This window comes from Papio anubis, chromosome 10, assembly GCF_008728515.1.
Source record: "Papio anubis isolate 15944 chromosome 10, Panubis1.0, whole genome shotgun sequence".
Classification (NCBI taxonomy): Eukaryota; Metazoa; Chordata; class Mammalia; order Primates; family Cercopithecidae; genus Papio; species Papio anubis.
The window spans coordinates 125267292-125289725 of record NC_044985.1 but is presented as its reverse complement, the minus strand read 5'-3'; the positions used below and the strand labels follow the sequence as shown (position 1 = coordinate 125289725).

Sequence of the window (22434 nt, the reverse complement as noted above, 5' to 3'; positions counted from 1 at the left end):
AGATGTGTGGAGTTTTGTCATGTTGGTCAGGCTGGTCTCGACCTCCTGACCTCTGGTGATCTGCCTGCCTCAGCTTCCCAAAGTGCTGGGATTACAGGCGTGAGCCACCACGCCCGGCTTAGAAATTCTTTTATTAAAAAACATTTATTTTTTTTTTTTAAGAGACAGGGTATTACAATGTTGCTGAAGTCCTCCAACTTCTGGGCTCAAGTGATTCTCCTGCCTCAACCCCCTGCTGTACCCCGCTACCCTGCCCCAGCAACTGGGATTATGTGCACATACCAGTATGTTCAGTGACGTATTTGTATTTTTAGAGTTTGGCATATACAAACTATTTGGACTTTCTTAAGGAGCATATAATCAGAAAAAAGCAAGTGATTTAAACATACATAGCAGAGAATCAATAAAGAGGCTTTACAGAAACACACACAAGAGGGCACTGAAACGGGCGCACCACAGGAGCTGCCGGGGGTGAGAGACGGTTTGCTGGCTGACAACTGCTATGTCCCAAACAGAACAGAGAACTAGTCTACTCAGACACACCCTTGTATAGGTCATCTGCAGTAAAGAATTTAGGTAAAGTAACAAACTTCATGAAGAGATCACATTTCTGTATTTGAGTCACTGAACTCATATGGAATGCACTTGTGTGTAACCAACTGCTACTCAGAGAGGGCATTTTAAATATAAGGAGAATTTAAAGAACCGAAATTTGATACCTTCATGAAGGCAAAAATTAAAATTTATAACTATTAGGTTCTCCTTGAAAACCACCATTAAAATGCAGGAAAAATTCTCCTGCTCTGCCTCCCGACACCTGAGCAGACACCTGAGCAGACTGAGTGTGCTAACACCCCCTTTCTTCATCCCCATGCCCCCTAGTCGCACCCTGAGGGACAGCAGGAGGCCAGCCTCACTCACCCTTTTCTTCAGCCGCTCCCGTTCCTTCAGGGTGAGAGTGTCAGCTTTTGCAATGACAGGCACAATATTCACCTTGTTGTGTATTGCCTTCATAAACGCCACATCTAAGGGCTTAAGTCTAAAATTAATTTTAGAAGTGTCACTTATTTAAAAAAAACACATACAAATCTCTTCTCTCTCTCAAATTATCTTAATTCTTATATTAAAATACAGAGTTTGGGTAAAAGTTACAAACCCATGTAGTAAAGCATTTCTCCACAGTAAACAATTACTTACCCATGTCCAAAAGGTGAAATAAAGTAAAAGCAACAATGCACCCTATTATCAATGATGTGCCGCCTGTTCAAGCCGCTCTCGTCATGCAGGTACCTCTCAAACTGCTCATCAATATAGGAGATAATTGTCTTAAAACTGAGAGAAATAGAAACATTAACAATAATCATAGGGTACAAAACAGGGGGTCCCTGACTTCAAAGGGAAAACAAGTGCCTCTGCCCAAATATATACAATTTAATAATTCATTTTCAAGATGAGAACAGAAGACTGACTCCTAAATTTGGCAAATGGAAGTTTTTGGAAACTATGCCAAGCATAATTGCCTCAAGTGCTGGGAGTCAAAAAAAGCTTGAATGGAATAGGTTTTGATGCACCTGAGAGAGGGCCAGTGTAGACAGGGCTGCCAAGTTTTTCTTTTTTTAGAGAAACTGAGTCTTGCTCTGTCGCCCAGGTTGGAGTGCAGTGGCATGATCTCGGCTCACTGCAACCTCCGCTTCCAGGGTTCAAGCGATTCTCCTGCCTCAGCCTCTCGAGTAGCTGGGATTATAGGCATACGCCACCACGCCCGGCTAATTTTTGTGTTTTTAGTAGAGACAGGGTTTCACTATGTTGGCCAGGCTGGTCTCGAACTCCTGACCTTGTGACCAGCCCCTCCCCACACCCCCCACCAGCCTCCCAAAGTGCTGGGATTACAGGCGTGAGCCACCGCACCTGGCCAGGGCTGCCAATTCTTTTCAGGAACGTGACTGTGAAGAGGGGCAGAGGAACAGGATGGTAGAGAACATGGGTCAAGAACAGGTTTATCTGAGCTGGGAAACAGCACAGCACTTTCACATGTAAGGGAGAAATTCCTAAATGTAGGAGAAAGACAAAAGAACCTTCCCCTTTCCATCTAGTGGTGGAAAGCTGATGCTTTAGGTTGACAGGATTAGAACAAGGAGGGAGTTTGTACAGTGAAAGTGGCATTCTTTGCCCAGTACAGGTGACAGACTGCTCTATCTTCTACTTCTTGATTTCCTTATTTGTGAAAATGATGCCAACGAGCAGTCATTTACAGACACTACGACTCAATCCACTCTCTAACAGGTTTCACTTCCTTCCACGTGGAAAGGATGTACTACAGTATTTCGTTCACCAGCCACGGCTCAAATCCAGGTGTTTCATTTACACTAGCAGTCTATGGGCGACCGGCTTTGCGATCTCAAATCCTACCAGAGTACCAGAGAAAAATTCCTCTATAAAATTCCTTAAATTATTTAAAAAGTCAACATTAACACACTTTAAATTATCTAGCTGTTTTATTACATACAGCGACCCCAAACTTAATCACTCATTAACACGATCTATAAATTTAAGTACATTAAATAAACAAATGCAGATCCCTGGGCACCCGGGTGCATACCAATCTCTGCAGTTGATAGCGTCACCATAGCCAGGGGTATCTACCACTGTCAGGCGCAGCTTGACCCCTCGCTCTTCAATTTCAACAGTTGAAGCCTCAATCTGGACAGTTCTTTCAATTTTTTCTAGAAAAGAAACAAACTTAATAGGGAATATAAGCAGCATGCGAAGAGGAAAGCTCACATTAACAACATTCTCCCAACTAGTGACTTCAGAGTCCACTACCTCCCTGCAGAGGTAGGTTCTCCAAAGTTACCATGGGGATTACGCAAAAATGATCCCAGAGGAGTCAGAAAGGGGAAGGTTAAAGCTAAGATTATTGTGCTACTTGGGAAGGTTAAAAACACAAATATTAAAAATCATAATTTCTGTTCCTGGGAAAAGAAAGGAATTTACGAATTCATTTAAAAACTGAATTCAAAAATATCCTGAAAGGCCTACATATTCTTGCAGCAGCCCCAGTCCTGGGTTCTCACTGTGTGTGCCTAATTCATTCAACAGGCATTTGTGGATGCTGGTGTCCTGCGCTGGAACTTTCCAACAGTAGATGAATTAGAACATCTATTCCAGCAATCTTCTAGTCACACAGTATTTTTGATGTACAACATTCTCACTTAATCCATCAAATGTTTAATATAGGCAGAAGCTACTTATTACATTTTACAGACAAAACAAACTCAGAGAGGACAGATCCATGGATACGTGTCAAAGAAAGTCTACAGCCCAAATCCAAGGACCTCGGTGCAGCACCTGCCCCATAAGCGTTTTCCTTGTGTTCAAAGTTGAACAAGAACAAACAGAACACAGAGCTAAGACATAAAACATGCATTAGGCAGTCTTCAGCACCTTTCATGTAGAATTACACTTACAGTAACATAGGAATGTTTTTACCTGCAGCTCCAGGTATGACTCTTTCTGGGTAGAGATCAGTTAGGAAAAGGCTGTTTATGAGAGTCGATTTTCCTAGACCTGATTCACCTTTAAATAAAAAGAAAAACCCTGTCATGACCTTATCCATATGACACCATTCAATTTGTTAAGTGTTTACACGTGGCCTGGACTGGGCTAAGCACCTCGCAAACATCATTCTGTGTTTAGTACCTATAGTTCCACTATGTCTGGAGTATGATCTTTGAGTGTACTCAAAGAAACTCTAATTTGCCCAAGGTCGGAGTACTATCCGGAGCAGGGCCAAGATTGAATCCAGGTCTATGAGACTACAGACCTTGAACATCATATGATGAGAAACACGACAGTTCACAAACGTGAGGAATGTACTTTATAGGTTGGTTTTTATTTTTGACAAACAGAATGTAAAGCAGGTTTTCAATGATCAGTTCTGCTAGTCACTAAACTTACCACATTTTCAGAAAACTGAACATATCTATCCTGTAGTGTCAAGAACACTTGTGCTTCCCGAGCTGCAGGAACGGGTGAGCAGGACAGGGCCTGTGGTCTGGTGGGCTCGCTTCTTGAACCCTCACTCTGCAACCTCCCCCTTCTGCCACCTTGTCTTCTTCCTGCTTTAAACCCATCCCCGTTTCCCAGCACTGGCAACTGCCATGTGTCAGGCAACTTTCCTGCTCCCTTTGCTGAGTTCACATGACCAATTCAGCGACACATATCCATGTAAGCTTTCAACGAGGTGAAAATCTCTCTCCAACTACTGTGAACATATATTCTGAATATTTGAAATTTAACTTCAAAAAAGATGCAAAACACCAAAAATTAAATTTTACATTTGAAGGAAGCACAAATTCCACTGCTTCATTGCAGGTTATCATCTAAGTCTTAATTTTGCATGGAGAAGCGCTTCTGATCTTGGTACTACATAGCACTTGGTGCTGGACTGTCCCCTAGGCACCCTAAACCACCCTCTGTTAAGTTCTGCAAAGCCTGAGGAAGGAGTACACATCTCTTGAAAAATTATTTCTGGCTGGGCACAGTGGTTCACACCTATAATCCCGGGACTTTAGAAGACCAAGGCTGGAGGATCACTTGAGGCTAAGAATTTAAGACCCTACCTGGGCAAAAAAGTGAGACCCCCATCTCCCAAAAAACCAAAGAAAATAAAAAACTCCAAAACCTTAGCCAGGGGTGGTGGCATGTACCTAGAATCCCAGCTACTTGGGAGGCGAGGGCAGGAAGATTGCTTGAGCCCAGGAGTTAAGAGGTTATAGCAGGCTATGATCATGCCACTGCACTTCAGCCTGGGTACAGAGTGAGACCCTGTCCCTTACAGAAAAAACAATTCTGGGAAAATCAAGAACAAAAAAGTGAATTTGAAACGTGCAGATATACAAAATTAGGACTGCATTTTAAGTGAACTGCAATTTTCACACATGAAAAGAACAATGTGTTGCACATGCCTAAAAATGATTGTAAAAATTTGACTAAGTGCCTATTATCCCATTAAGTCATCCTTTTAATAAACTGTGGTGCAATGCCCCTTTACATTTTTGCTCCATTTAAAGAAGGTTTTACCAGTAATTGCTAAGTCCTTTCTGCATGTCTGGCACAGGTCTAGGAGCAGAGACACGACACAGAACAAGAAGGAACCAAGTCCCTGCTCCCTGGAGCTCTGCAGCCCAGCAGGGAGAGGATAAACCGATGAAATCCCTTTCTGACTAGAGTAGCAACAGCTGTGGGGAACAGCTGAGAAAGTCATCAGAGACAGCTTTTAAAAAAGCAGTTAGAGGCCGGGCGCGGTGGCTCAAGCCTGTAATCCCAGCACTTTGGGAGGCCGAGGCGGGTGGATCACGAGGTCAGGAGATCGAGACCATCCTGGCTAACATGGTGAAACCCCGTCTCTACTAAAAATACAAAAAACTAGCCGGGTGTGGTGGCGGGCGCCTGTAGTCCCAGCTACTCGGAGGCTGAGGCAGGAGAATGGCTTGAACCTGGGAGGCGGAGCTTGCAGTGAGCCGAGATCGCGCCACTGCACTCCAGCCTGGGTGACACAGCGCGAGACTCCGTCTCAAAAAAAAAAAAAAAAAAAAAAAAAAAAGCAGTTAGAATATCCCACTGGCTACTTCTAACTTATAGATCTTAATTTTAAGGGTGTATGTGATTATTTTACTTGGAATAGCTTTTGAGTAACATCAACAAATGGTTTGCTTAAGGAACTCAGAACATGAGGCTACACTTGGGCTGAATCACTGCAGCGCAGGCACCCAGCTCTGCTCTGCCCCACTTTCTTTAGTATCTCCATTCTGGCCAGGCGTCTTTCACATACGTGTCAGCAAATGAGAGAACAAGACACACAGAGATCCGGGCCTGTAAATCTATGCCAAATGCACTGGGTCCAGAAGTTTCACTTGTTACAAAAGTAACAAAGTATTTTTTAAAGTGCCAGAATTAATATCGTTTTTCTCTAATAGTAGTGACAAAAAAGACTGGAATGGGAGGTATTCAGAGTTTAAAATATGGCATGTTTTCCCTAATTAGAAAGAAAACAGTATTAGGCACAGTGGAACCATGGAAGGAAACATACATATGGGGTGAGAAAGTGAAGCTTCACTGTACAATACTATTCTGAAATCCCATCAGGCAAATTTGTCACTGAAGTTTTAGGCTTGAGTTAGAAGTTTTTTTTTAATCCTAGGCTAAAGAAATACAACGGCAAAACAGCCTATTCCAGGAATATTAGGAAGTAGCTTTCAAATCTGAGGGAATTTCTCTTCAAATTTTAAATTTTTTAACCAACACAAAAATGAAACTGCTTTCTCAAACACTATGCATCAAGGGCCTTTCTCGGGAGGCTCCTGAACAGTGGTAATCTAAGGGATCAGCTTTTTTGCTCATTCAAACTACTCCCACCAGAGCTGTGCAAGAGCAGGACGGCACTGAGAGCTGCATGAGGCTGGACTCTGTGGGAGCGGGCAGCTCACGAAGGTCTCAAAAAGGTCTGGCCTGCCCATCCCAGACTCCTGTGCCCTCAGGATGGAACGCCTATAACATGTGTGAGCACCTGGAATTATACTTCAGCTTTTAGTACTCAAGTGCTTGCTCCAACCCTCCTGTAAATTTGATCACAGTAACAACCTACTTTCCTCTTTTTCAGACACAAACATCTTTACATTAGATTTCTATTAGGTAACATATTTGGCAACAGGCTTTATTCTTAAACATGCTTTTCATATAATTAAGCCACCATCGCATATAAATGTAGCCAAGGTAATAACTTCTTTTTTTTTTTTTTTTGAGATGGAGTCTTGCTCTGTCGCCCAGGCTGGAGTGCAGTGGCCGGATCTCAGCCCACTGCAAGCTCCGCCTCCCGGGTCTACGCCATTCTCCTGCCTCAGTCTCCCGAGTAGCTGGGACTACAGGCGCCCGCCACCTCGCCCAGCCAGTTTTTTTTGTATTTTTTTGGTAAAGACGGGGTTTCACCGTGTTAGCCAGGCTGGTCTCGATCTCCTGACCTTGTGATCCGCCCGTCTCCGCCTCCCAAAGTGCTGGGATTACAGGCTTGAGCCACTGCGCCTGGCGCCTAGGCTGGACTGCAGTGGCGCTATCTCGGCTCACTGCAAGCTCCGCCTCCCGGGTTCACACCATTCTCCTGCCTCAGCCTCCCAAGTAGCTGGGACTACAGGCGCCCGCCACCATGCTGGGCTAATTTTTTTTATTTTTTAGTAGAGACGGGGTTTCACCGTGTTAGCCAGGATGGTCTCCATCTCTTGACCTCGTGATCCGCCCGCCTCGGCCTCCCAAAGTGCTGGGATTGCAGGCGTGAGCCACCGCACTCGGCCGAGAGTAACTAAATATAATTATTTATCACTCTAACTAGAATCTACAGCAATATGGTCACCAAATTGTCTCATGGACAGTCTGCAATCTGGCTTCCTTGCTTGATGTCGCTGAGTAAGTCATTCGTGATTTTAGAATCCCTTGCAGACTGTTGCCCCAACATCTGTAGTCTTTCATTTGCATTTGATCTGTTACTTTGTGAACTTGCCTACTTCTTTAGAAGTCTGACACAATTTTAAAAACTATGCCTTTCCTCTTCAATAGTTTCTCTTTTACCAATTACGTGTGCTAGGGTTTTCCTGATATATCCATTTTTCTTGAGCTATTAATACAATTTGAAAGTTGAGGGTTCTTGTGGCTTTCTAGTTCTACTTTTCACTACTCACCCTCAACCCCCTACCTGTTTTCTTTTAAATCCACTTTATGGAGGCACAATTTGTTAATACTAAAATACACCCATTTAAACTGTACAGTTTTCACAAAAGTAGATACTCAGATAACCAAACTCCACTCAAGATAAAAGATTATTTGTGTAACCCTAGAGTTCCTTCGTGTACCTGTGAAGTCTGCCCTCTCCAGTCCCCACTGCAGGCGAACGCCAATCTACTTTCTGTCACTACGTATCAGCTTTGCTTATTCTAAAACTTTTAAATGGCATCATACAGCATGGCCTGTTTTGTGTCTGGCTGCTTTTGCTCGACACAGCTCTGAGACTGACGCATGCTGTTGCATCTATGAGTAGTTCGTTTCTTTGCAGTGCTCGGCAACATTCCACTGTATGGCTACACCACAATTTGTTAACCCACTCTCTAGATACCTCTGCTCTCCCCAGTTTGGGGCTATTTTGAGAAAAGCGGCTATGAACATTCACATACAAGTCTTTATGGACATATTTTCATTTCTTATGCGTAAACACTTACAAGCGGTATTGCTGGGTCTTAACTGTTAAAGAAGTACCAAACTGGCTTCCACACGGGTTGTGGCATTTTTACACGCTAATACGAGTTCCAGTTGTTTCACATCCTTGCTGACACCTGGAGTGCCTGCGTTTTAGTGGATGTGTGGTGGCATGTAGTGGTTTCAATGCATAGTTCCCTGATGACCAAAGATGTGGACATGTTTACGTGGGTTTACCGGCTATTTGTTTATCTTCCTTAGTGGAATGTCTATTCAGATCTTTGGCCCCCTCTTTGTAAGTGGGTCATTTGTCTCACTGATCTGTAAAAGATTTTTATATATTCTGGACACATATCCTTTGTCAGATATGGTACTATGAATACTCTGAGTTCCTCACATTTTATTTTCCTATTGATGTCTTTTGAAGAAGGCCAACTTTTAATAATGCACAAATATTTTTACAATTTTTATTCTCCATGTCCTAAGAAATCTGCTTACTACAAAGTCAAAAAATTTTTTGCCCATTTTCTTGTAGAATTTTTATAGCTTTACATTTAAATCAACTATCATTTCAGGTTAATTTTGACACACAGTGTGAAGCAGGAGTTGAAGTTCATTTTTTCACACATAATCATCTAGTTGTTACAGACCGCAAAAAGACTAACCTTGCCCCCACTGAATCAACTTGGCTTTTTTCTCAAAAAACAAAACAAAACAAAAAAATTGAACTTATCATATTGATTGATCTACTTCTTGGCTGTTGCTCTGCTCAATAGATCTGTGTATCTACCCTTACCACACTGTCTTGATTACACCACACTGTCTTGATTACTGCTGTTAAGTCTTGAAATCAGAGACTGTAATCCTCCAACTTTGCTCTTTTTCTAAACTGTTTTTGTCTGTTCTAGGCCCTCTACATTTACATTTATACTTTAGAATCAGCTTGTTAATTTTTATTTCTGAAAATTGGGGCTGGACACTGTGGTTCACACCAGTAGTAATCCCTGCACTCTGGGAGGCTGAGACAGGTGGATCATTTTAGGCTAGTAGTTCAAGACCAGCCTGGCCAACATGACAAAATGCCATTTCTACTAAAAATACAAAAATTAGATGGGCATGGTGGTGCGTGCCTGTAACTCCAGCTACTTGGGGAGGCTGAGGAATGAAAATCACTTGAACCTGGGAGGTGGAGGTTGCCAAAATCATACCATTGCACTCTAGCCTGGATAACAGAGCAACACTGTCTCAGAAAAAATATGGGACAATTTGGGGGAGAAAGGGAATAACAGTTCCAATCCACAAATGGGGCAGATCTTACACAACTTATTTAGGTTTTCTCTCAGTAGTGTTTTGTAGTTTTCAGTGTATAGGTCTTGCACATTTTGTTAAATTTATCCCTAAACAATATTTTTTGTAACTGTTAAGTGGTACTGTCTTAAAATTATTAATACTCGTTTGTGATTTTTTTTTTTTTTTGAGACGGAGTCTCACTCTGTCATGCAGGCTGGAGTGCAATGGCATGACCTCGGCTCACTGAAACCTCTCCCTCCCGGGTTCAAGCGATTCTCCTGCCTCAGCCTCCAGAGTAGCTGAAATTACAGGCACCCACCATCATGCCCGGCTAATTTCAGTACCTTACAAAAGTACTAAAGAGACGAAGTTTTACCATGTTGGCGGGGCTGGTCTTAAACTCCTGACCTCAGGTGATCCACCAGCCTTGGACTCCCAAAGTGCTGGGATTACAGGTATGAGCCACCACACCCAGCCTACTATCTTATCTTTAGTGGGTCCTGGATTTTTACAATTCATTTTTCAGCTAACATCATCTTCCTCTTTGATAATTACAGTGAATGACACTGACTTTGGATGTTACACCATGTATTCCTGAGATAAACTCCATTTGTTTAGTTCGTTCTAATTTGAAAATGAGAATTTGTTCCAATGGGATTGACATATTAGGGAACAATAGCAGCGTAATACAAATCTCCTATTTGCTTATATACGATCTCATTGGTGAAAAACTAGGTGAACAAAGAAAACTGTGTTTAATTCTGCATCCAACAGAATCAAACCACTTGGAGATATTCCCAACACACACCCCTAAATATCTATCAGCTATCTTTCTTTACCGCCTGTTATGAGCCACACCCAATTTACACCTAGTGTTATGACTTTCCAACTTTAGAAAATCCTCCTTCCACAGCTACACAAAAGCGCACAAGTTGTAACCCTCCTGATGTCCACTTGCACAAACCAAACCTCAGGGCTTATATGGTGTAGTGATTATTTTTCAGCCATTTACATGTGGACTGGTATAACTCTTGTGTTCCTATCTTTTCTCCCATTGTGTCACTGATGAAGGTTCTGAGTATTGTGTACCTATCTTCTCCATAAGCTCTGATAAGCTCTGTGGTGTTTATTCATCATGTTGGATGGTATGGTATGGGGATTATTTTAGAAACACACAGGTTGCATCATAGCAGAACTAAGTGCATTGTCTTTTTATTTAGATATATTGCTGGACTTGGTGTAAGATTTAATTAAGATGTCCATGTCTAGTTCACCTATACGTCAAAAGCAAAGTAGAGGTTCTTCTTCAAAGACTTTCCTCCTCATCTAATTAGGAATAAATAGTAACTTCTCTCAGAAGCAAAAATTTTTTTCAAAGACATGTGCTAACATTCTTAAATAATCTGCTAGCCGTGATGAGGAAATCAACGTACTTTATGTTCTCAGCGCCCACAATTTAGCCTGAATTTGCCCTGGCATGCTTATGGTGGTCCAAGCAAGCATTAGGGCATAGCCTGCTGCTCTTCCTTATTTGAAGGTGATTTTACCTGTCTCAACATTCCTCCTTCCTTTGTTCTCCTCTCTGCCTTTGCCTCTTTTAAAAAGTTCTAAGTTGCTAGTCAATCAGGACAAATAAGGAAGGTGAGGTCCCATTCCAGCCAATGGAAACAGCAGTAAGGTAGATGCATCAGGTTATAAATGATCCTCTTTGTTCGGTGTACTCTTGTGACAAAACTGATGGCGAGTGCACCCATTCTGTACAAAGTAAAAATGGCCTTGCTGAGGAAACTGAATTTATGTTCAAGTGCTATTTCTTTACGGCACCGAGGAACAAGCATTTTTTTTTTTTTTTTTTTTTTTTTAAGACGGAGTCTTGCTCTGTCGCCCAGGCTGGAGTGCAGTGGCACCAGCTCGGCTCACTGCAAGCTCCGCCTCCCGCGTTCACGCCATTCTCCTGCCTCAGCCTCCCGAGTAGCTGGGACTACAGGCGCCCGCCACCATGCCCGGCTAATTTTTTGTATTTTTAGTAGAGACGAGGTTTCACCATGTTAGCCAGGATGGTCTCGATCTCCTGACCTTGTGATCCGCCCGCCTCGGCCTCCCAAAGTGCTGGGATTACAGGCATGAGCCACTGCGCCCGGCCAAAACAAGCATTTCTAACATGTATTAGTCTGTAGTTTTCTTGTCATTTATAACAGGATAATGCTGGCTTAGTAAAATAGGCTGGTAGGTGTTTCCTACTCATCTATTTTGTGAAAAAGTTTGTATAAGATTTATATTAATCCTAGCACTTTGGGAGGCCGAGGCGGGCAGATCACGAAGGCAGGAGATTGAGACCATCCTGGCTAACACGGTGAAACCCCATCTGTACTAAAAATACAAAACCAAAATTAGCTGGGCGTGGTGGCGGGCACCCGTCATCCCAGCTACTCGGGAGGCTGAGGTGGGAGAACGGTGTGAATCCGGGAGGTGGAGCTTGCAGTGAGCCGCGATCGTGCCACTGCACTCCAGCCTGGGCGGCAGAACGAGACTCCATCTAAAAAAAAAAAAAAAAAAGATTTATATTACTTCTACTGCCTGCCACATACACCTTTTCTCATTTTTTAATTTCAGTTTTCTTTTTTTTTTTGGTGAGATGGAGTTGCACTCTTGCTGACCAGATTGTAGTGCAATGGTCAATCTTGGCTCACCACAACCTCCACCTCCCAGGTTCCAGCGATTCTCCTGCCTCAGCCTCCCAAGTAGCTAGGATTACAGGCCTGCGCCACCACGCCTGGCTAATTTTGTATTTTTACTAGAGATGGGGTTTCTCCATGTTGGTCAGGCTGGTCTCAAACTTCCCACCTCAGGTGATCCGCCTAGCCTCCCAAAGTGCTGGGATTACAGGCTTGATCCATCGTGTTTTGAGATGGAGTTTCGCTCGTTGCCCAGCCTGCAGTGCAATGATGGAATCTCAACTCATTGCAACTTCCACCTCCCAGGTTCAAGCGATTCTCCTGCCTCAGCCTCCCGAGTAGCTGAGATTACAGGCATGTGCCAACACGTCCAGCTAATTTAGTGTTTTTTTTTAGTAAAGGTGGGATTTCTCCATGTTCGTCAGGCTGGTCTCCAACTCCAAACTTCAGGTGATCTGTCCATCTCAGCCTCCCAAGGTACTGGGATTACAGGTGTGAGCCACCGCATCCAGACAATTTCTACTTAGTTTTTGAGATGGAGTCTTGCTCTGTCCCTAGGATAAAGTGTTGTGGTGCGATCTCAGCTCACTGCAACCTCTGCCTCCTGGGTTCAAGTGATTCTCCTGCCTCAGCCTCCCAAGTAGCTGGGTCACAGGCATGCACCACCATGCCCAGATTTTTCCATTTTTAGCAGAGCTGGGGTTTCACCGTGTTGGCCAGGTTGGTCTCGAACTCCTGACCTCAAGTGATCCTCCCCGCTTTGGCCTCCCAGAGTGCTGGGATTACAGGCGTGAGCCATCACGCCCGGCCAGTTACATTATTCCTAATGACAATTCAGTGGTCACTCCTCTTACCTTCAATCCCCTGGATGTAATGAATTTCTTTGTTCTGGCTACATTTTTTTTTTTTCTTTCCTCGAGACAGGGTCTTACTCTGTCACCCAGGCTGGAGTGCAGTGGCACGATCACAGTTCACCACAGGCTTGACGTCTCAGGCCGAGGTGATCCTCCTACCTGAGCCTCTCAGGTAGCTGTGATTACAGGCACCCCCCAACAAGCCCGGCTAATTTCCCTATCTTTTGTAAAGACAGGGTTTCACCATGTTGCTCTTGAACTGCTCTTGAACTCCAGGGCTGCAGTGATCCACCCACCTTGGCCTCCCAGAGTGCTGGGATTACAGGCGTGAGCCACCACAACAGGCCTGTTCCGGCTACTTTTAAACACCTCTGTTTATCTATGGTCTATTTGCTTATTATGTGCTTTGGTGTGCTTTTCTCTATTACATCTTCTGCTTGTTGTTTCATCAGTAGTTTCTGGTAGCTTGTTATGATGCATCCTGGTATAGTTTTCTTTATATTTATTTTGCCTGCTATTTGTCAAGCTTCCTGGATCTGTGCATTTATAACTTTGCTGAAATTGGACAATTCCCAGGCATTATTTTTTCATGATTTTTGTTTTCCTGTCTTCTCTGTGAATATAATCCATATATTAGACTGTTTACAGGGTACCAAAGGACATTGAGGACACGTTCAATTTCCTTTTTCTAGCTTTTCCCTTACTGTGCTTCTACTGTCCTTTCACTTCTGCAGTGTATAATATGCTGTCAGGCCTATGATGAAAATTTCTTATTTCGGTTGTATTTTAATCTTTCGAAGTTCCACTTGGTTCTCTGTTGTATCTTTCATTTATCTTATTATATTTATGTTTTCCTTTAAGTAATAGAGTTCTTCTTTGCCATTCTACTGTCTCTGTCATTTCTGGATCTGTTTCTATTGCCTGATTTTTCTCCTGATTATGTTCAGGTTTTGCTTCTTTGATGCCACACAATTTTCTACTAGATATTGTGAATGTTACACTGTAAATGCCTGGATTTTTTTTTTTTTTTTTGAGACAGGGTTTCATTCTGTCACCCAGGCTGGAGGCTTGAGTGCAGTGGCATGATCTCAGCTTACGGCAGCCTCAACCTCCTGGGCTCAGGTGAGAGGAATTACAGGTACATGCCACCATGCCTGGCTAGTTTTCATACTTTCTGTAGAGACAGGGTTTCACCATGTTGCCCAGCCTGGTCTTCAACTCCTGAGCTTAATCCTCTGCCTGCCTTGACCTCCCAAAGTGCTAAGATTACAGGTGTGAGCCACCATGCCTGGCCTGGAGGATATTTCTGAAATGGGTCACTTACATAGCCATTGGCAGGCCTTGGTTCCTTACTTGGTGGGCTTCCCTGTAAGCTGCTTGAGTGTTCTCTAGACGTGGCAGCCGGCTTCCTCCAGAGTGAGTAATTTGGGAAAAGGCAAGGTGGGGGCCACAATGTCTTTCATGACCTAGTCTTAGAAAACCACACACTTTCATTTCCACAATGTCCCGCTGGCTACACAGGTAAAACCCTACTCAATGCAGGAAGGGTTAAGAAAAAGTTGTGAATACCAGGAGACAGGAATCACTGGAGGCCACTCTGGAGCTGAGCTGACACAACGAGTAAACTCTCACTACATGTAAATAAGGCAGGGACAGAAAAATAATTTTGCTTCTCAGGAAAATTTTCGAATGAATATACATATACTTGTTCAAATTCCCATGTTATTTGACTCTGCCTCTTACTTTATAGATCATGTTATTGTACTCCAGAGATTGGAAGGGGGAGATACTTATTTAGTAAGTTGGAGACTATAAATTAATTTCTTACCGACCACCATCAGTGTGAACTCAAAACCTTTTTTCACTGATTTTCGGTGAACTTGATTGGGGAGATTTGCAAATCCAACATAGCCAGGAGTTTCTGGATTTATAAACTGAGTTGGCTGTTGCTAAACAAGATTAAAAACAAACAAACAAACACCTTAGTAGTTGCTTTTAAGATATAATCAGACGTGAAACATAGGTTATCAGTAGTTTTCACAAATTGTTTTAAAAGTATAAACAAACACTTCCAGAAAGTCACACTTCTATCAGAAAACCAGCAGTATTCAATCAGGAGCATTAAAAAAAGAAAAACTAATCTAGTGTAACTCCTTAGTTATATGCTGACTGAAAATTAACACTGTGTTAATCAGTATTGTTTAGGAATTTAACAATACATAGAAGACACATGCTTAATACATCTTAACGCAATTTCAAATTTTGACTTGAGAGACTACGGAGTTCCAGGAAAATCAGTTAAGCTTACAAAGTACTGCTACAGCTGACAGTACTTTGAATGAATGGTTTCATTCAACAAACTTGGCTAAATAGCTTCCCCCCAGGTATTAGGTTTGTGATGCATTTCTGAAAAGTATCCACGAAAAAGGCATCTCTCTTGCTGTGATTCTAGCTCTATAGAATAGTTTCACCGAGGGTGAAGCAGGCAAATTAGAGGCGGGAATGTTGAGTATCTAGCGTCAAAGACCAAGAAAGAACAGACAGAATGAGAAGATCATAGCTGACTACACTGAGGCATCAATATTTCTTGGTAGAATATCTGATGAGAGAGAGGACAGAGATGTGAGAAGACAAGAATAGCAGAAGTAAAACCAGAATCTAGACAGTGGCACACTGAAAATGAGAAGAAATTTTAAAAATCAATTAATTAATTGAAAAAGGCAAGATATAAAATAGTTATTTCCTTTAGGACTACATTTTGCAAATGTATAGTCAAATGCACACACGGGTGAAAAAGAATATATGTAGCATATTAACAGTGGTTATTTCTGAGTGGTGAAAAAATGACTTTTTTTTTTTTTTGCTTATCCGTGTTCCACGCTAACACTGGTATAAAATGCAAAAACTGGTATGATGATTTTGCATTGGATAGTAATGAACACCCATAGGACTCAAAGATAAAAAACCAGAGAAATAATAATCTTGCAACGTTAACCACAAGTTCTGCTTTTCTCAGCATGTTCTTTAGAACTAATTTCTCTCTGAACTAACTTGCAAGGGCTGATTTAAACCAATTTATCAAGTCTAAGAGCCCCATCAATTTCATCATAATAAATTATTAGAATTCTAAATTATTTGGTCTGCTGGGAATGTACTAAGGGGGCTAAAAGGACTGTTACTGATGTGTGTGAAAAAAAAAAAAGTAGAAGCCTGAAAAAAAAGAGAAAGCTCCAAGCTTTCAAGATGACAACCAGGCCGAGCGCGGTGGCTCACGCCTATAATCCCAACACTTTGGGAGGCCAGGGCAGGTGGATCACGAGGTCAAGAGATCAAGACCATCCTGGTCAACATAGTGAAACCCCATATCTACTAAAATACAAAAAATTAGCCAGCGTGGTGGCAAGTGTCTGCAGTCCCAGCTACTCCAGAGGCTGGAGGCTGAGCCAGGGGAATCACTTGAACGTAGGAGGTTGAAGTTGCAGTGAGTTGACATCATGCCACTGCACTCCAGCCTGGTGACAGAGCAAGACTCCCGTCTTAAAAAATAATAATAATGAGGCCGGGCGCGGTGGCTCAAGCCTGTAATCCCAGCACTTTGGGAGGCCGAGATGGGCAGATCACGAGGTCAGGAGATCGAGACCATCCTGGCTAACACGGTGAAACCCTGTCTGTACTAAAAAAAAAAACACAAAAAACTAGCCAGGCGAGGTGGCGGGCGCCTGTAGTCCCAGCTACTCGCGAGGCTGAGGCAGGAGAATGGTGTAAACCCGGGAGGAGAAGCTTGCAGTGAGCCGAGATCGCGCCACTGCACTCCAGCCTGGGTGACAGAGCAAGACTCTGTCTCAAAAAAAAAAAAAAAAAAAAAAAAAAAAAAGAAATTATAATAATTAAAAAAAGACAACTAAATTAGAACTCTTTGTCTTAATGAATCAAATACATCAGTTGTATTAAAAATAATGAATCGTATAAATCCAACAGTCTGAAAACATAAAGCAATTTCTCCTTATGCTGTAGATACATGAAGCATGATCTTACCTTAGACATCTTTTGTGAAGCTTCGTCTGTTAAAAAGAAAAACACACAGACACACATAAACGCACATACATAGTATGCATGTATACACACATATATTTAACAGAATGAACTGACCTGTAAAAACACTTACACATAGGCAATGTAAAAAGAAAATACAATTTCAGAACCTTCCAAATTTATTTTGCCAAAGGGAAAAGTTAGGCGCTGACAGCGGGCTCGTGTGATATTACTACTTTCATTCTTTCTGACTTTTGTGTTTAGATCTACACATTAACCAGACTCCCTATTCTTTATTCAAACCTAGACTAAACGACTGGGAGATAAGAGATCCTTATGACTGTTACTTCTTTACAAAAGGAAGTTAAACAAATCCCTTCAAGTGTAATCAATAGTAGCCAATCAAATTTGTAACTTTAAATGAGCCTTAGTACAGAAAATGTTGTAATTCTGTTTGGCACCTTCATTTTGCCTATATAAACAATCCTCATTTTACCCCACCCTGGGAGCACTAATCACCATTCTTTGGTGTAGCTCTGCTTATACTTTGTACTTAAATGAATTCTTTTAACTGAATCAGGAGCCTTTTGATTATTTTAGGTGACAGCATCTCAATTACTTCAATTATTTCCCTAGGAATAAGACAAGCATCTATCATTACAAGGGTTAAATTCGATTTAAAAAAATAGGCTAGGTGTGGCGCTCCCGCCTGTAATTCCAGCACTTTGGGAGGCCAAGGTAGGCAGACCACTTGAGGTCAGGAGTTCGAGATCAGCCTGGCCAACATGGTGAAACCCCATCTCTACTAAACATATTGATTCAGCCAGGCGCGGCGGCATGTGCTTGTGATCCCAGCTACTCAGGAGGCTGAGACAGGAGAATCACTTGAACCTGGGAGGCAGAGGTTGCAGTGAGCTGAGATCATGCCACTGCACTCCAACCTGGGCGACAGAGCGAGACTCCATATAAAAAAAAAAAAAAAAAAAATTAGATGGTGGCTGGGTGCAGTGGCTCATGCCTGTAATCCCAGCACTCTGGGTAGCAGAGGCAGGATTGCTTGAAGCCAGAAATTCAACACCAGTCTGGGCAACATAGCAAAACCCTACCTCTACAAAAAAATTAAAAAATTAAAAAGAATTTTAAGTTGATAAAAACAACTGTATCTATACATGTACACATATATTCCATATTTTCAATAATATTCCAATTTTTTTCAGTACTGATGATATGTTAGACACTAGGGACACAAATGGGATACACACGGATATACACTTCCCTGACCTCTGGAATTATGTCATTTCCCCTCTCTCTCTGAAACCTTTCAAGGAGTAAGGGACGCCATTACATACAGACTGTAACATGAACATGTTTGCCACCCATCTGAGTTTCCTAGAGCTACCTGAGAACTAGATTTTGACACTGGGGTACAGGGAGCAATGTGAACTACATTTATGAGGAAAGGATATAGGACTGAAGGCATCTGAGTGTTTGAGAAATGTGACAGTAGTTTTAAAGATACGTGGAATTTTTTTTTTCTTTTTGAGACGGAGTCTCGCACAGTCTCCCGGGCTGGAGGACAGTGGGTGATCTCAGCTCACTGCAACCTCCGTCTCCTGGGTTCATGCCATTCCCCTGCCTCAGCCTTCCGAGTAGCTGGGACTACAGGCACCCACCACCACGTCTGGCTAATTTTTTTTTTTTTTGTATTTTTAGTAGAGATGGGATTTCACCGTGTTAGCCAGGATGGTCTCGATCTCCTGACCTCGTGATCTGCCTGCCTCGGCCTCCCATAGTGCTGGGATTGCAGGTGTGAGCCACCGCGCCCGGCCAGAGATAGCGGAATTTTTATACAAATGTTAGAAACCCTGAAGCTTTGGAAAGCATGGAGTCTGTCGGCTCACTTTCAGTAACACCAAAGAAAGAGGACTGCTGTCAAATTTTATTCCCTCTGGAGCTCAGAAACTTATTAAAAAGCTTCTCTCACTTTGCCTCTCGATTCCCCTCCCCCAAATCTTAACTTCCTGAATACTGTGTACTGTTTCCCCTTTGACTGGAAACGTTCCCAACTACCTTGGAAGAAATGAGATCCCTGCATCCCCAGTGTTATTTGGCTTGGTTAACCGAAGGATGGTAGCAGAAAGATTCAGGAGCCTTTAACCTCAGCAAAACCTAAGAATTGAGGGCAAGTGTGAGTGTGGAGTAGAACTTCCTAAAGGGAAACAGAACGGTCAGATGGAATATAGACAGTTTTGGCAGAAGGAGTTGGCATCTTGTTTTCAAATAATATACAGTTAAGTATCTGATTATGAAAGTTAAAAAAAATTAATCGTTAAAGTAACAAATTAACAGAAAAATATGGAGGAAATAGCAACTTCATCAAACCAGCAAAAATACGGAAAAGGAACAAGAAGAAACAAAAACAGAAGTAATCCTAAATCAGCACAATGGGGACAAAATTCAAGAACATCAGTCATCAGTACAAATGTGAAATAACCAAATTATCTGCTTAAAGGAGGAGACAGATTGGCCTAAAGAAACAAAAAAATAGTCCAGCTATAAGGTATATGCTTAAAACAAAGGAACAAAGAAAGGCTGAAAATAAAGGGACAAGGTAAAAAATAGCAGGCTAGTACAAACATGGAGGAGCCACAACACTATTATCAGCCAAGGTGGGAATCAGAGTAAAAATAACTAAGCAGAACAACAGGGATAACAAGTTATAATGATAAAAACAACAATTTATAGGGAAGATACAATATTTATAAGCCTATATGTTCAAATAATCACTGTAGATAAACACATAAAGCAAGGACTAGGAAAAATACAAAGTTAACTTAAGAAAAACACAATTCAAGTGAGAAACTTTAATAGTTCTCCGAGAACTGGACAGATTCAGTAAACACAGTATGTGCAAGGACAGAGAAGAATTGAGTACTACAACAAATAAATCTGATTTAGCAGATACAGAGAAACTTGAATCAATACCTTAAAAGATGTTTAAAGTCATGTATCTACCATAAAAAAAAAGCCTAACCAAAATTTGAAAAACATTTTTACAGTCAATGTTCTCAAATAATGATCTGCTTAAATTGGGGGGAAAAAGATGAAAAGTAACTCCCAGTAATTTGTAACATTACTGGATATCCCTGGGATCAAGGAGAGTAACAAAAGCAAAGCCACAAGCAATCTCTAGAAAGCAATGGAAGGAAGATAAAAGCAAAACTTACAAGATAAAACAGGAAATCAATAAAGAGAAAAAATGAATTATGAGCCGGGAAAAAAGAAAAGTAAACAAATCCAAAAGTTGGTTTTCTTTTTGTTTTTTGGAGACGGAGTTTCATTCTTGTCGCCCAGGCTGGAGTGCACTGGCGCGATCTCAGCTCACTACCACCTCTGCCTCCCGGATTCACGCAATTCTCCTGCCTCAGCCTCCGGAACAGCTGGGATTATAGGTGTCCGCCACCACACTCAACTAACTTTTGTGTTTTTAGTAGAGATGGGGTTTTACCATGTTGGCCAGGTGAAACCTCCTGACCTTAGGTGACCCACCCATCCTGGTTTCCCAAAGTGCTGGGATTACAGGCGGGAGCCATCATGCCCGGCCTCAAAAGCTGGTTTTCTAAAACAAATTCCTCACAAGCCCAATGAAGGAAAAAATAGCAAACATAGAAAAGAGCTAAAATAATGACAGAGGAGTCCACATGTAGCAAAATGGCCACAAATCTGAAAATGTAAAAAAAAGGGCACCGTAAATTACCAACACAGAACCAAAAACTGGACAATCTGCAGGAAACGAGTATCACTGAGCAGCTGATTAAAGACATACCAGTGAAAAGGACCAAGACTTGACATTAGAGTTGAACTCCATCTAACCTTGGACAAGACCAAAGTCATTTAACTATTCCAAGCCTCTACTGAAAAAAGGGAAACCCGTTTGTTCTATGAAGACAGCACAGTTTCAGTAACCAACCCAGACGGAGACATAAGAAAGGAACAAAGGAATGAATGACCACCACAGGTCAATCTCACACATAAAAATGCTAAAATCCTGAATAAAATATTTGCTAGCAATTAGATTCCAGGAATGTATCAAAAGCATCTATCAATATTAATCCAACAACACAATACTGGGAAAAAAAAAAATCATGCATTAATAGATGCTGATGAGACATATAAAATTCAGCAACCAAACGTAATGAAAACACTAAGAAAACTGCTGGCAAAGTGTGGTGGCTCACGCCTGTAATACCAGCACTTTGGGAAGCTGAGGCAGGAGAAGCGCTCGAGCTCAGGAGTTCAAGACCAGCCTGGGCAATGTGGTGAAACAGTGTCTCTACAAAAAATACAAAAAAATTAGCTGGGTGTGGTGGCGGGCACCTGTAGTCCCAACTAAGTGGGAGACTGAGGTGGGAGGATCCCTTGAGCCCAGGAGGTGAAGGCTGTAGTGAGCCGAGATGGTGCTCCTGCATTTCAGTCTGGGTGACAGAGTGAGACTGTCTCAAAAAAAGAAAAAAAGGAAAACTGCTTAAATCTAATCAGAATATTTCTGAAAACCAATGGCAAATGCTATTCTCTAAACAATAGAAAATTCAATCTATTTAAATGACAACCGATAATTAGGCAGGAATGCCTTTCCATAATTATTTTAAAACACTTACATGAAAACTTTTACATGAAGACCTATACAAAAAGCGAACAAAACCCTCATGTGCTGTCCATTATCCAGCTTCAACAATTAGCAACTCAAGGTCAATAATGTTTCATCTATTTCCACAATCATCACTGCCACTGCCTGGACGATGATGAAGCAAATACGAGACACATCATTTCATTTATATTCCACTATGCGTATCTAAAAATAAGGGCTCCTAAAAACGACAAACCATCACCCATAGCTAGTTCCTTAATGCAATCAAATATCCAATCAGTATTCCCATTCCCCATTCTCTCATTTTTTTTCATGTGAATCAAGATCCAGGTAAGATGTAGACACTGCAATTTCACCATGATTATTTACTACTACCTTGGTGACTTTACTGAATATAATGAAACAAGAAAATGAAAACAAAACACTTTTTTGCTGATTGGACTGAATACACAGAAAATACAAATACTCGGCTGGGCGCGGTAACTCATGCCTGTAATCCCAGTACTTTGGGAGGCCGAGGGGGGCAGATCACGAGGTCAAGAGATTGAGACCATCCTGGCCAACATGGTGAAACCCCATCTCTACTAAAAACACAAACATTAGCCAGGTGTGGTGGCGCAGGCCTGTAGTCCCAGCTACTCGGGAGGCTGAGGCAGAATCGCCTGAACCCGGGAGGCGGAGCTTGCAGTGAGCT

At 42.0% G+C, this 22434-nt stretch overlaps 1 protein-coding gene across 4 annotated transcripts in view; it reads right to left on the bottom strand.

Annotated features, from left to right (window-relative positions):
* Positions 1 to 22434, bottom strand: part of SEPTIN2 (septin 2) — a 40875-nt gene that overhangs the window by 14857 nt on the left and 3584 nt on the right. For 2 of the 4 annotated variants that reach the window (XM_009183547.3, XM_009183546.2), the window contains exons 2-7: positions 17096 to 17121; positions 14889 to 15009; positions 3490 to 3576; positions 2600 to 2723; positions 1198 to 1332; positions 922 to 1039 (exon numbers count right to left, since the gene is read on the bottom strand). In XM_009183547.3, coding sequence (XP_009181811.1) covers positions 922 to 1039; positions 1198 to 1332; positions 2600 to 2723; positions 3490 to 3576; positions 14889 to 15009; positions 17096 to 17104 — 594 coding nt within the window. In that variant the 5' untranslated portion in view covers positions 17105 to 17121. Of the gene's footprint in view, positions 1 to 921; positions 1040 to 1197; positions 1333 to 2599; positions 2740 to 3489; positions 3577 to 14888; positions 15010 to 17095; positions 17122 to 22434 lie in introns of all 4 variants that reach the window. The other 2 variants (XM_021924459.2, XM_021924460.1) reach the window with 2 other exon arrangements.